The 14,593-nt window shown below is 40.7% G+C and overlaps 1 protein-coding gene across 3 annotated transcripts in view; it reads right to left on the reverse strand.

Annotated features, from left to right (window-relative positions):
- Positions 1–4,318: 4,318 nt before the first annotated feature.
- Positions 4,319–14,593, reverse strand: part of LOC148032030 (uncharacterized) — a 52,351-nt gene continuing 42,076 nt past the window's right edge. For 2 of the 3 annotated variants that reach the window (XM_087684024.1, XM_087684023.1), the window contains 5 exons: positions 6,769–6,918; positions 5,494–5,619; positions 5,335–5,397; positions 5,044–5,250; positions 4,319–4,929 (listed from right to left, as the gene is read on the reverse strand). In XM_087684024.1, the coding sequence (XP_087540150.1) occupies positions 4,741–4,929; positions 5,044–5,250; positions 5,335–5,397; positions 5,494–5,619; positions 6,769–6,918 (735 nt within the window). In that variant the 3' untranslated portion in view covers positions 4,319–4,740. The remainder of the gene's footprint in view (positions 4,930–5,043; positions 5,251–5,334; positions 5,398–5,493; positions 5,620–6,768; positions 6,919–14,593) is intronic. The other variant, XM_087684025.1, reaches the window with a different exon arrangement.

The following is a 14,593-nucleotide window of genomic DNA, read 5'->3' on the forward strand; positions in this document are numbered from 1 at the left end:
TTGTAGTTCATGTACTTACAATCATACATGCCTTGCAATCAGTAGCAATGTGCTTTAGTCGAGTTTATGCCTTATTGTTATGATTAGTTGATCATGGAGTTATATCACTAGTCTCTAATGTCATTGTCATCCTCATATGCTTTGCAGTTCTTACCACTTATTATTGTGATTAGTTGATTATGGGTTTATGGCACTAGCCTCTAATACCATTGTCATCCTCATATGTTTTGCTGTTGTTATCACTTATTGTTATGATTAGTTGATCATGGGTATCATCCTCATATAATTTGCAATTCTCACCACTTATTGTTATGATTAGTTGATCTGGAGTTATGGCACTAGCAATTAGCTACCTAATGTATTGTTTCACAATAACAGAGATAGTGTGCAAGCATAAATCAATAAAGAGAAGCAATGAACATTATTGAATAAGAGAATGAGCAATAAAAGTTGTATGCGTGGACTTCTACGAACGTTCAATCAACATGAATACAACGAACATAGAATGCAAACCATAATAATAATTTCAATTAAAGCATAATAGACAATGGACATTTGAAGTAAATTAGAGATGGAGCATAAACGTATGCAAGGGTAGAGAATTCCTCTATGTCCAAAAGATGAAGCTATGAAAATGGAATGCATATCATAAGGGGGGTATTCCATTGCCACAAGCAAAAACTCTAAATGAAATGAGCACATGCTTTCAAGAAATTTGAATGCATTGGGACCATTCATCAAAGACTACTTGTCTAAGTGCCCTTGTCACAATGCTTGGCTCTCAACATGTTTAGACCTAATAACATTATGCACTATGTTTACATCATTGAGATGCAGATCAAAGTCCTCATCTCGATGCTCCTCGTGTGCATTTTGTACAAGCATATTGTGCAAAACACAACATGCCACAATGTACTTTGGCACTTAATAAAGACTAATATTAATATCTCAAAGGGTGCGCCATCAATAATTTAGCATCCCCAAGATGTGCTCAATGCACACTTTGCCCTTGGAAAGGTGTCGATTGAAAGATTTTCAATCTCTTAAAGCTAGAGAGTGACCCTTCCTAAAGGGATTTATCAATTGGCTACAAGCTCTGTAGCCAAAATCAACGAGAAGGTAAGGGAGCACATGCACACCTCAAAGAACGATGATTGGGTCTTAAAGAATGTGCTTCTCCTTGAAGTGCCTCTATAGTGTAGAAGCCTTCTAATGCGTAGCGTCATTGATTCCACCAGGTGCCAACACGTAAACATCCCATATGCGCTTCCGTGCATCACATATGGCTTGAAGAAGCATTGAATAGAAGTGGGGTTTGCACCAACAATATGCCAAAATGTGTTGCATGAGAGGCTTCCAAGCAAGCATTATGTGCGTGCCTTCAATAGCCCCACACACATTTGAGAACAATGTGATGGTTTGGAAGTCTACAATGATGTTCCTCAATGCGAAGCAATATATGGGTTGACCTAAGCTTGTTGCCAATATGTCCACAACAATATGATAGTATTTGCGGACTACATACTCATCAATATCGAATGTGTCAACAATGTGGTGTGTAAAAATCGTTGTGCGCAAGTCGAAGCAATGCGCATCTTAAAGCTCTTCGTAGCTCGATTAGAGCACGGACATAATCACCATCATCACGCACTGCATCAAGCTCACGAATCCGTACGGACTGTGGAGCACCTAGCCAAAACAGGTGCTGCGTTGGGAAGACCCACCAAATGCGTAGAAGGGACCGCGATCAGGCTGACATTAAGGTATCATCGACATTAAGGTTCTACAAGAACTCCACCATTCGGAGGACATGGAAGTAGGTAGTGAGAAGCTGCAAAGACGATATAGAGGAGAGAGGAATTGTGTGACACTAACTAGAAGGAGACAAGGCAGAGGCAGATGGAGGTACCAGAAGGCGTTCTCCAATAGCAAGTACAGTACTGCGCGGAAGACGCGGGGAGAAGTAGGCGGAGGGAGGGGAGGAAAGTGTTCTACAACAGCAAGTACAGTACTGTGTGAAATTGTGTTATACTAACCGGATGGCGACAATGCAGAGGTAAATGGAGGCAGAGGAAGGCGTTTTGCAGCAGCAAGCACAGTACTGCATAGAAGACGTGGAGAGAGGTGTGAACAGGTGCACCACAAGCGAGCGCCTTGGGCGGCGTTGGAACATCAAGCGAGAGATGGAGAGCAGGAAAATGAAAATATTCCAGCACAGCAGCAGGAACATCAGACTTGTTGTGGTAATTGCAAAGGAGCTTCGCTGTGTTAGACGACGAGCAGAAGGGTGCATGATATACACCTGCGCCGTGAAAGAGGCGCCAAGTTGGAGACATTAGAGCCACCCTAAATTTAGGCACCCTTTTGAAAACCGCGGTTGATCTTTAGCGGAAAATCGTCATTCTGGTGAAACTCCGCTCTTTCAAGTCCCTTTCGACTGCAAGTTGAAGTCGCAACCCAGTTGGTCATCTGCGCAGCATATCAGCACCGTCGTTCTGCATAGAGGGACGCTCTACAGGGAATAGCACTCTCAGCCTTGCCATGTTACTACATTTCATGCATTCGATAATAAATCGCATGCGATGATTGCCTTGATGTCTCTGCTCAACTGCTAAGAAAGCTCAACAGCAACCTGTCTTTTCTTCTCCGTTGACACATGAGGAAGCCGATAATTAAGATCCATGCCGACCCTTCCATTCTGCTCCATCATCTTCTCTGCGTAAGGACTTGTGCTTGATCTTGATCTTACCCACGATCCGGCTGAGCTTGCTTGATGAAGGGAAGAAATCATAGCTTTGGCTTGACTTGCCCTTTGAGGGAACAGACATTCTTCCTTTTTCTTCTTCTTCTTCTTCTTCTTCGTCGGTAATCTATCGAGCTTAAACATAGAAGCTCTCAAGAAATCATGGCTTTTACTAGACCTACAGGAAAACTGCACAACCACTAGCTTTGGCTACCCTCACATATTCTTTCATGGGAACTAAGTGACAACCTTTTGACAACACCTAGGTACCAATTTGGCAAGCCGAATCAGCCACAAGGCAGTTGTAGACCAGTTCTCTGGCAATGCAGCCTAAGAGTAGCTGGGAAAGAGGGCAAATATCAGGGACAACCGACGACATGTAGGGGCACTAAGCAATAGTGCCACAGCAATGATGATGGTCACTAGCATGGAGAGTATTCCACAACACATGTGAGACCAAGAGTTTCCAACTATTGTTTCCTATTTGCTACCTTCATGTTTGTAGCTAGCACTAGCCATTGAATCCCGGTCTGTACCTGCCTACCCATGCCCACCCACCTATGTCGAATGAATACTTTCAATTACCTATACTAGAATGCATTCATTGCAAATTATGCCAAACATTGGCTTGCTTAAGAGGCTTTAACATGTTTCTAATGGTTGGGACTATATGGTCCATGAAACTCTACTGATAATATAGTTATTCCAATCTGAATGCTCATGGCTACATAAGAGACATTGAAAGAGGTCGACTACGACGATATTTGTGATTCAAAAAACATTGATCAAGTTCAACAAGGTCTTGACAAGAATTCTACTTGGGATGTAGTCTTCTAGAATGTACTAATTTTCAACCACGTGCTGAACATGTATTCCACATTTTTATTTGAGATATGGTCTCATAGAATGCACTAATTTTCAACTATGTTATGAACATGTTTTGCAAGGAAGCATGCATTGCTTCCAATGTTCAAGGTTAGAGAAAATGGACTAAACATGTGGCCAATTGTTGTCATATTTCTTGGCAACTTGAGAGATTTGTATGCCAGCAGTGCAATAGACAACTAAGAATTTGTGGGCAAGATTAATGCATGCCTTTTCATATGCAAAGGCTCCACTAAGTCTTCTATTCGAGTTGGCCACTCAAATCTTCAAATATGTATTATCATGTATTGGTTGTTTTTTAGAAAGAGTTTTGGTTGTGTCTTAAATATGGAGTAGATCACTGATTTGGGCATCCAATTCTTTTAACATCTAACATTGGTGTTTTAGTGTTTTTTAGAGTTTTTTGGTTATGAAACAAATATGCAAGTGTAGAAAATTGATTTGGCTAGTTGAGTCTTGTACGTCTATTATCATGATTTATGTGATTACTAATATGAGAGAGAGAGAGTGTGTGTGTGTGTTTTAATAATATTACAAAAGAAAGGAAACCTTTTATTGCATTTCTTAACTTGGTCTTTTAAACCTTGAGTCTTTTCTACCCCTTCATGGCCATATAAAACTATAAAAAAAATTCGTGTCCTAAACAAATGTTTGAGATTACATCTATTCAGGAGTCATTCATGCAAGGTGCATGTTTGATAAGCTCTTGTTGAACCAATATATGACTCCTTATCCTACACCGAGGGGGGATTTCCAATTAGAGAATAGATTTTTTAAACAAAATATTTTCACAATACTATAACTAAAATATGTACTAGTTTTCCTTATTGATTCATTTTGAGAAGGCCTTTTTATAGGTTGCTTTGGCCCTAGGATGAGGCAAAACATTCTTTTCTTGAACCTTGTTTGAATTGATTGGTTGGTATAGCAGGCTGCAACAAGCCCTCCAAATCCAATAGGTAATAAAAGTAAATGAGCATTTTCCTGAAAGTTGGCAGCTGCAAGAAAATCGCTTCATTTGCATTTCTCAAGAAACTAGGGCTTGTTCCTTGATTACTCTCTTTCAAAGCATATAGGCTCTAGATAAGCTACATCCATCTACCATTCTCTTGCTACTCTCTGCACTTCAGGAATATCCTTTTCAGCAATCGAGCTTCTTGAGTTATCATGAGTCTCAGCTTTTCTCCACCTCCCACATCCTCAAGTTCACCTTCTCCATCATTGTGGGAGAGCACCAATTTTGAATTTGAATCCACCGTGTCGAGAAACTCATCTATATCAAGATAAGTGGAGTCCCTAAGCTGCATCAAGAAACTTAATGTCTTCATATGCCAGCTTGTAACTCAATACTTTCTTTTGACACATTGCTAACAAAACTTATCAGATTGGTAACAAAATATGTTGTCTTTTCTCACCATGATCATCTGCTTTGCAAGGTTATCAGCCAGGGCCAAAAAGCAACGTTTTGCATAGAACCATGTATCCAAATCTAGCTTCTTACTTATTGGGTCCAAACTCTTGATTATTCTACTTATTCCAAACTCAAAATTCTGCTTTGCACAATACAGTGTCCCAATCACCAGATTCACTATGCAGAGGTGAAGGCATTGCTTTTCTGGTACCTGCATAAACTTCACCATAAGGATGAAACATCCCATAAGAAGCAAATGGAACATGAGCCATACACTTGTATGAAATTCATTCACCTCATACTGAGCCCTTTCCTCTTCTTTCTCTATTTTGCGCATCAGATCCTCTGCATCCTCATTCTGAAGAACATTAGAACACCAGAACTTGGAGTTAATACCATCATTTCATATTTTACAGAAATCAAAAAACCATTTCACAACATTCCATAGCATTACCCGGCTAGTCATTATGTAGGAGACACACAAATTTGCAAGAACGATGGCAGGTGCACCCAAAACATTGTCTCCACATTTTTTGATAACAGGTTCATAGTACTGAATCGCTTCATTGTATTTGTTATCCTGGACCAGCAACAAAGTGTAACACAGACTTATGACCTGAAGAAAGAAATTACTCGACTGATAAGTTGCAACATTGCAATTACTACAAAACTTTGAAACCCCACAAAGAGGACTTCAGAGAAAGACCTCATCATGATTGGCAAAATGGTTGACTACTAGTCTACTAAATCTCTATAGAATGTGCTAAAAGACCTACAGATGATTCTAAGGTTGCAAGTAGCCCCTGTACCTTGTAAGCTATGGCCTATTAAAAAACCCCAAAGTGATAACCCTCAACAAGTCATAGTCAAAACATGTCTATCAAGGTTCCATTCGATAGCCTAATTCAATCTAATTGAGTGAATATGTTGGGCCTGGGATTGGTGAAGTCCCCTAATTAGAAATGAAACCAAGTTGTATCTTTATAAAATCTTTTGTTGTTTTCCCTTTTAACAGTTGGTTTGTTCTCTTACTGCTTGAACAAAGAATATGCTGAGCTTAACTGAAGGGTTGGATGACTGATTTGTTGATTTCGGACTAAGAAACATAATGATTTACTAATTATTGGATCTCATAAAGCAGATGTATGCTCGTCAAATGTCATGCTGTTGACATTTTACCATTCCACATCCTCTAGCTAGTGGCCCCAAACAGAGAAGTTTTTCAAATTTCTCTCAAAGCAAAAGTGGACGTCTGTTGTGCAGACTTGAGATATGTGGCAGATCAGATGATGTTGTCAATGTTGTGGTTTCAAAAGAAAGACTATAGCAAGGTGAAATCGGTCATCCAATAGATTCTAAACATGTATCTTTTTGCAGCTGTCAGCAGTGAAAAACCAAGAGAAGACCCATAATCAAGTGGCCGGCCCCTATCATGATGAAAAACTCAATCTTAATGATCAAATGCATTCATAAGCTAACAAATACATCCTAATAGAACTGTATGAAACTTTGCATTATAACACTGCTGTTGCAAGATGCCTGTGTGTTGTTGCCTTGTTCTGATCTTTCTACAAAAAACCAACTGAGATCAGAAAAGAAACCACACATAAATGTTGGTCTAATCAAAGACACCATCACGACTTTTTGTGAAGAGCCTACTACTACCAGGCACTTTAGATTTGCCTTGTTAATCACTGCAAGCTAACACAGACGTAAAATTGGAGTTTGCCTGCATGAAATAATTGTGCGCGACATTGAGCTTCCAAGCAGGATGATCAGAGCAAAGATCAGATGATTGTTGAAATATACGATCAACTTGAGCATAATTTCCTTTGTCCCAGAATATTTTTGCCATCGCCATTATTACAGGCACATAGTTCTGCAATGAATGAGGTCTTTAGAAGTAAGCACTGTTTTACTAAGAATGTGAAATGCATTAAAATTTTTGTCAAACTCAGTCGAAGCAGTTTAGCATGTCTGTAAAACGAATATTCAAAACTATGTGGTCACAGAAAATAGAAGAGATATTAGAGAAGAAACAGTAAGGTAAGGCTTGGATCTGTACGAAGAACAAATGGCTTTAAGAGCATACATTTGAGGCTGTGAAATGTAAATCCTCCAGGAAATCCACTTGGAGAAACATCACTGGCATGCAGATATGGTTTGTTTTGCAAGCAGTGGAAGCATGGGCACATGGAGAATCTACAAACATGATGATTTAGGGATGATAGATATACCTCTACCTCTCGCTTCTGTGTCATTACCTACTCCCTTCACACATGCCTCCCACCCACCAAAGAATAAGACAAGAATGCGCTAACATATATTTAGGCTCAAGTAAAAACGAAAACCACCACTCCCTTGTTATACATGTAATGTATATTATAACCACCTATTGTACACTCATGACATCACAATGCCCAAATGATCCCCTACGTAAGTAATCCCCTTGCTTTTGAAGGAGAAGAATGATAAATATGTTGGTTTCATCATGAGCATTTGGCATCTGTTTAAAAATCATGTGCAATTGGCCTCTATTAAAAATGGATGGCCACAACTAATGGGACATGCCTAAGCCAACCAAAATACATTATCTTTTGTAAGGGTACTTACTGTTAGAAATCAAGCTCACCGTCAGTGTGCCTTCATCTATGACCGACATCTATGACAGCTAGTGTGTACAGCTGTCTACATGTGACTACATTAAATAAGTCTGGTTAGTAGTCAGTCAGTGACCTGACTAGAGTTAGTCAGTCTAGTCTACATTTACACTAGGTCACTTTATCTTGTAGTGTGTGTGTGCTTTTCAGTTAGAGTGTGTGGAAATGAAGGAATGAGCTTGAGAGCCTGAAGGCTCATGGATATGGAGTCTTTCCCTTTCTCTCTCTCTACTCTTTGAACATGGTATCAGAGCTTCATCCATGAGGCTGTGGGAGAATGGGCATGACAACTTGCAAATGAAGCCATAGTCAAAGGAAGAAATCAGCGTGGACTGCCTTCTGAAAATCGTGGACTGCCTCCTGCAAATCAACAACCTGTGTCTGAAAATCGTGGACTGTCTCTTGAAAAACAGCAACCTGTATCTGAAAATCTGCGCCTGCTGATCTGAATGGACAGCAACCTGTATCTGAAAATATCTGAAAATCTGCGCCTGCTAATCTCAATGGACAGCAACCTGTATCTGAAAATCTGCGCCTGCTGATCTGAGTGGACAGCAACCTGTTAATCTTCAGTGGGGCACCTGGACAAGGTTCATAGAGCATGTATACTCACTATTGAAGGTATTTTAAGTGTGCAAGGAGTAAATGCTTGTGTGGAAGCTCTGTTATGAGCTGGAGTGACAAACACAGACCTGTAATCATTTCTAAACTGCTGTAAACATGAATGGATAGCATGCATTCAGTCATTACTGACACACAGGAGCCTTGTACTACACTCAGAAGGCATCTTTGGAGCACAAGAATGTGTCAAAGCATGTATACATTGGATCAAATGTCTTGGAGCTGAGATCTCTTGCTCAGAATACTCAGATCTGAAAATCAATGACAAGCTGAAAACTGTCATACATAGTCAATGACAGAATACTCAAATCTGAAAATCAATGATAGGCTGAAAACTGTCATATACAGTCAATGACAAGTACTGTGCATTACTGAAGCAATACAGGTCATCTAGGGGGTTCCATCATCTATATGAACTGATCTATACATGCTGAATGCATGGAGAATTGAAGCAAGCAATGAGCATCATTGAAAACTGAATTTTGAAGCTGAAATAAATGCAGTTACATTGTCCTGGTTAATTACAAACAGCTCATGAGGTTTATGCCATTGGTCAATGAAGATAGGTTGTCTATGCCTACTCAGATGCTCATGTATTGAACTTGCCACTACAAAGTAAATGTATGACATGGTCAAAAGACATTTTGGAGCTGCTTGGAGCTTGGTATGCTGAATTCTGGTTGACTGCAACCTGAAACTGAATTTGTTGACACACTCAATTTTGGACTTGAAATTGTTGCTGGTTACTCACAGTTTACAGTTTTCAGACTGCATGTATGTACCCTGGCAGTGAGGTTACATAAGCTTAAGTTGAAGCAAACACATAGCTTATGTATTGACAGTTATATCTACAGTTGAGACCACTTGTTTGTGGGTTGTTTTGGGGTGTCAGTGGGCTGAAATACCCTGGTTTTTTTCTGCAATTTAGTGCAGAAAACTGTCATAAACTGTTACGGACTGAACTTAGTCAGTCATACTTATTGGACTGCAGGGAGTCAGGCACTTGATAGACAGTCTATTGCATCATGGCTAATGCACATGGGACTGACAATATCACTCAGATAGTTGGAGAGAAGTTGGATAATAAGAACTTTACATTATGGAAATTCAGAATGAAAAACTTTCTGGTTGGCAGAGGTTGTTGGGATTTATGTACAGGAGATGAAGTTGCTCCTGAGTTGCCTGCACACAATCCAACAAATGAACAGAAAAGAGCCTACAGGCTATGGAATGAAAGAGCATGCAAGGTGCTGCATTGGTTTTCCTTATGTATATCTGATGCTATGGTAATTCAAATCACTGGATGTGAGACTCTGAAGGATGCTTGGGACATACTAATGAAAAATTATGGAACCATGACACATGCAAGAAAGATTCAGTTGAAACAACAGTTCAACAGCATGTCTAGGAATGGCAAGAGCATCTAGACGTATACCACGGAGATTAAGACCATAGCTGATCAACTTGCTACTATTGGCTCAAGTGTATCAGAAGATGATATGATTGCTGTTGCTTTGAATGGCTTAGGCAAAGAGTACAAAGCTTTTGACACTTCCATTTCTGTCAGAGAAGAGCCCCCTAGCTGGGAAGAGCTAGTTGCTTTGTTACTGCATGAGGAAGTCAAACTTGGTTTGAATACAGGTTCTAGTGCATCTCAGAGTAGAGACGCTGTATTGTACTCTAGCCAGCGTGGCAGAGGATCTAGAGGTCGTGGTTCATTTCGAGGTCGTGGTGACACTCGTAATACTTATGGACAGCAGCAGCAGCAGAGTAATTGGCATGGTGCAAATACATAGGGCCAGCGAGGATCCGGTGGTTTTAGAGGTAGGGGGAGATCACCCCGAGGTAGAGGTGGTGGTTCTGGTTCATGGCAGTCGTCTGATCAGTCCAACAGGGACAAGGACTGTCATGGTAAGTATGGGCACATAGCGGGTAAGTATGGGCACATTGTGGTAAGTATGGGCACATAGCGAAGGAATGTTACAAAAAGCAGAATGACATGAAGACAAAAGGGAAACAGCATGGGCATTATGCATCCTCTAGTGGTGGTCAAGATGATCAAGTTGATAGACTCTTTGCCATGCAGCATGTGTCCAAGACTGCGTCAAGGCAGAACAGAGATGACAGGTGGTACATTGACTCTGGTGTGTCAAACCACATGACCCCGCATGGAGAGTGGTTTGATGAGATGGTTGCAGGTACACATGGTCATGTATGTACTGGGGATGATACCCAACATGACATAAAGCATAAAGGGATTGTTCCATTGATGATGCCTGATGGCAAGAAGAAAGGCCTGCATGATGTCTTACATGTACAGACCATAACAAAGAATTTGTTGTCTGTGGGTCAAATGGCAGAACAGAATCTGCAAGTGAGGTTTAACAAGGATGGATGTTTCATTGAGGAGTATGGAAATGGCTGCAAGCTAATTGCCAAGGGTAGAAGGGATGGCAGGATGTTTACTTTGAAAGCGACCATTCCTGAACTTAAAGCAGCTATGTTTGCTCATGATGAGAGTGCCATCAGAGATGTAGAGATCTGGCACAAGAGAATCGGACATGTCAATGTACAAAAGCTGAAATCCATGCAGCAGAAAGAAGTAGTACTTGGATTACCTAAATTCAAGTATAATGATTTTGGTCATGTATGCCCTGCATGTCAGTTTGGGAAGCAGGCACGGTTTCCTTTCATGAGACATGTAAAAAACAGCACCAGGCCTTTACAGTTGGTACACTCTGATGTCTGGGGTCCTTCACATAATACTTCTTTTGGCAGTGCACGATATTATGTCTCATTTATTGATGATTTCAGCAGGTACACTTGGCTTTATATCTTGAAACATAAGGATGATGTGTTTGATGCATTCAAAGACTTCAAGAAACATGCTGAAAATGAATTGGGCTGTTACATATCATGTTTGAGATCAGATGGAGGAGGTGAATATGTCTCAAACTACTTTGACAGGTATCTTGCTAAACATGGGATCAGAAGACAACTCACATGCAGTTATACACCACAGCAAAACGGTGTTGCAAAGAGGAAAAACAGGGTTTTGATGGAGTCAGCTAGAGCTATGCTGAATGAAAAATGTCTGCCAAATGGTTATTGGGCTGAAGCAGTGGTGACTGCTGTATATGTGCTGAATCGAACCCCTACAGTAGGGATTCATGATGTCACTCCGTATGAACGGCTGTATGGTCATAAACCTGATATTTCACACTTGAAGATATTTGACAGCATTGCATATGTGCATATACTGGATGAGAAGAGGAAGAAATTGGATCCTAAGGCAGTGAAAAGTGTGTTTATTGGATATGCATAGGAACAGAAAGCTTATAAGTGTTATGTACCTTCTATGCATGAGACACTCATAAGCAGAGATGTGGTATTTGATGAGTTAGCATCTTGGTATGGGAATTCTGTTGCAGTGCCTACTGATGGCTCACCCAGTATGAGTCATGCTGAAAATACTCCTGCAGAGAGTACTTCCATGATTGGTCAGACAAGTGATGTATCATCTACAGTGAGTCCTTGGACAGGACGATTACGGAGTCGCACTACTGCATCCACTGACCCGGATATGTCAGTGAGGGGGAGAAAAAATAAGGGAAAAGAAAAGGTTTTTGAAGATGTAACAGGTCCACTCACTGCAGGTTATGATTCATCTAGCAGTGACAGCTTAGATAGTGAATTGGGGATTCCGTCTGTTATAACGCCAGGTGCTAGACAGAGCCGTTATGTGCCGCCTCATGAGAGGCAAGCTCACAGTGAGCCACAGCTCAGGAGATCAGAGAGGGTTGGACGACCTGTTGACAGGTATACTTATACTGGATATTCAGCCCGTCATTATGCTTATATGAAGAAAGTAACAGGTTTTAGAGAACCAAGTAAGTTTGATGAGACAGTTTCAGATGAGAATTGGCGTGCTGCTATGGATGAGGAATATTCAGCTTTGGCTGAAAATTGTACATGGGATTTGGTACAGTTGCCTGAGGGCAAAACACCTATTGGATGCAAGTGGGTGTATAAGGTAAAATGTAAATCAAATGGATCATTGGAAAGATATAAGGCCAGGCTGGTTGCAAAAGGGTATGCGCAGCAGTGTGGTCTTGATTATGAGGAGACTTTCAGTCCTGTAGCAAAGATGGCTACAATTAGAACTGTGATTGCTTTGGCAGCAGCTAGAGGCTGGAAACTATGGCAGATGAATGTAAAGAATGCATTTCTCAATGGAGAATTACAGGAAGAGGTTTACATGGAACAGCCTGAAGGCTATGTACATCCAGAATTTCCAGCACATGTATGTCGACTGAAAAATGCATTATATGGGTTGAAACAGGCACCCAGAGCATGGAATGCTCGCATCAGCAGTTATTTACAGCAACATGGTTTCCGATTGGGAGATGCTGATCATAGTCTGTTTGTGAAAAAGACAGATAATGGCTATGTTTTCCTAGTTGTCTATGTTGATGACTTAATCATTACAAGAGATGATAAAAATGGGATTGCTGAAATAAAGACATGTTTACAGACTGAATTTAAGGTCAAGGACCTTGGAGAGTTGAAATACTTTTTGGGGATTGAGGTTGTCTCTACACCTCAAGGCATATGGCTGCTACAGAAGCAGTATGCTCATGACATGTTACAGAAATATGGTATGGCCGATTGCAAGCCTATGGATACACCTTTGGAGCAGAATGTCAAGCTGCAGATTGATGTTGGGACAGAGATTGAGAATGTTACTATGTACAGACAGATGATAGGCAACTTGATCTATCTCACGATCACTAGACCTGACTTGAGTTATGCTGTGGAGCTGATCAGTCAGTTCATGCAGAAGCCTCGCAAACCACACTTGGATGCAGTCAGAAGAATTATGAGATATGTAAAGGGTACCACAGATCATGGGCTATTTTATGCATATGGGAAAACCCTTGACTTGATGGGGTACACTGATGCTGACTGGGCTGGTTGCACATATGACAGGAGGTCAACCAGTGGCTATGCATTTGGATTGGGTAGTAGCATGATCAGTTGGCAGAGTAAGAAACAGCCTACAGTTGCATTGTCAAGTACGGAAGCAGAGTATCATGGTGCGGCCTTAGCAGCCTGTGAAGCTAAGTGGTTACAGAAGTTACTGAATGACTTGGGAGTACACTTGGATAGCAAAGTCAAGCTGTACTGTGACAATTTGAGTAGTGTTATGTTAGCAAGCAATCATGTTTATCATGCAAGATCAAAACACATTGAGATTCACTACCATTTCATCAGGGAAATGGTTTTAGCAGATCGGATTGACTTGGAGCATGTGAAGACTGAAGACCAGGTAGCAGACATCTTTACCAAATCACTTGGTAAAGATAAGTTCATTCACTTTAGACAGCTACTTGGAGTGATGCAGATGATTTGAGTTTTGTTTTTGAGCTTGAGGGGGAGTGTTAGAAATCAAGCTCACCGTCAATGTGTCTTCATCTATGACCGACATCTATGACAGCTAGTGTGTACAGCTGTCTACATGTGACTACATTAAATAAGTCGGGTTAGTAGTCAATCAGTGACCTGACTAGAGTTAGTCAGTCTAGTCTACATTTACACTAGGTCACTTTATCTTGTAGTGTGTGTGTGCTTTTCAGTTAGAGTGTGTGGAAATGAAGGAATGAGCTTGAGAGCCTAAAGACTCATGGATATGGAGTCTTTCCCTTTCTCTCTCTCTACTCTTTGAACACTTACATGCACTGACTTGGTCTATCGAAGGCTGAAGAAACTATCCTATGAACAATATCACAATAGAGGTAAATGTCATGGCATCTATATAAGCGTCAGATGTTCTAGAGGGAGCTTCTTGAGCAAATGATACTAACCTAGACTGTAGGTTTTGGGTCGGTTACCCTAATGGTCGCAACCACTCTTCATAATCCCATCCTTTGATCACAGCCAAAGTCTCACACAGATCTGTTGAAATTCATGGATCTAGAGCATGGCTATGGTGGATGGAACACAAAGACAATGTTCAAGATGACAAAGATTAGAGAGACCAACCGTTACTCAAGTGAATTAGGTTCCAAGATGGAAGCTTGGACTCATAAACACAATCTTGAGTTGACATTGACTATGACTCAATTGACAAAGTACAATAGTATTCCATCATTGAATGATAAGAAGGTACATCACTTTATAGGCACATGATGGTTCTCTTTTTATCCACTGTGCATATGGGATTCAAGACATCTCTTCCTGGAGCATACATCATTCTTCATATCTTTCAAAACT

The sequence above is a fragment of the Lygodium microphyllum genome, chromosome 8 (assembly GCF_053477565.2).
Source record: "Lygodium microphyllum isolate KBCC chromosome 8, Lygodium_microphyllum_v1.1.10, whole genome shotgun sequence".
Classification (NCBI taxonomy): domain Eukaryota; kingdom Viridiplantae; phylum Streptophyta; class Polypodiopsida; order Schizaeales; family Lygodiaceae; genus Lygodium; species Lygodium microphyllum.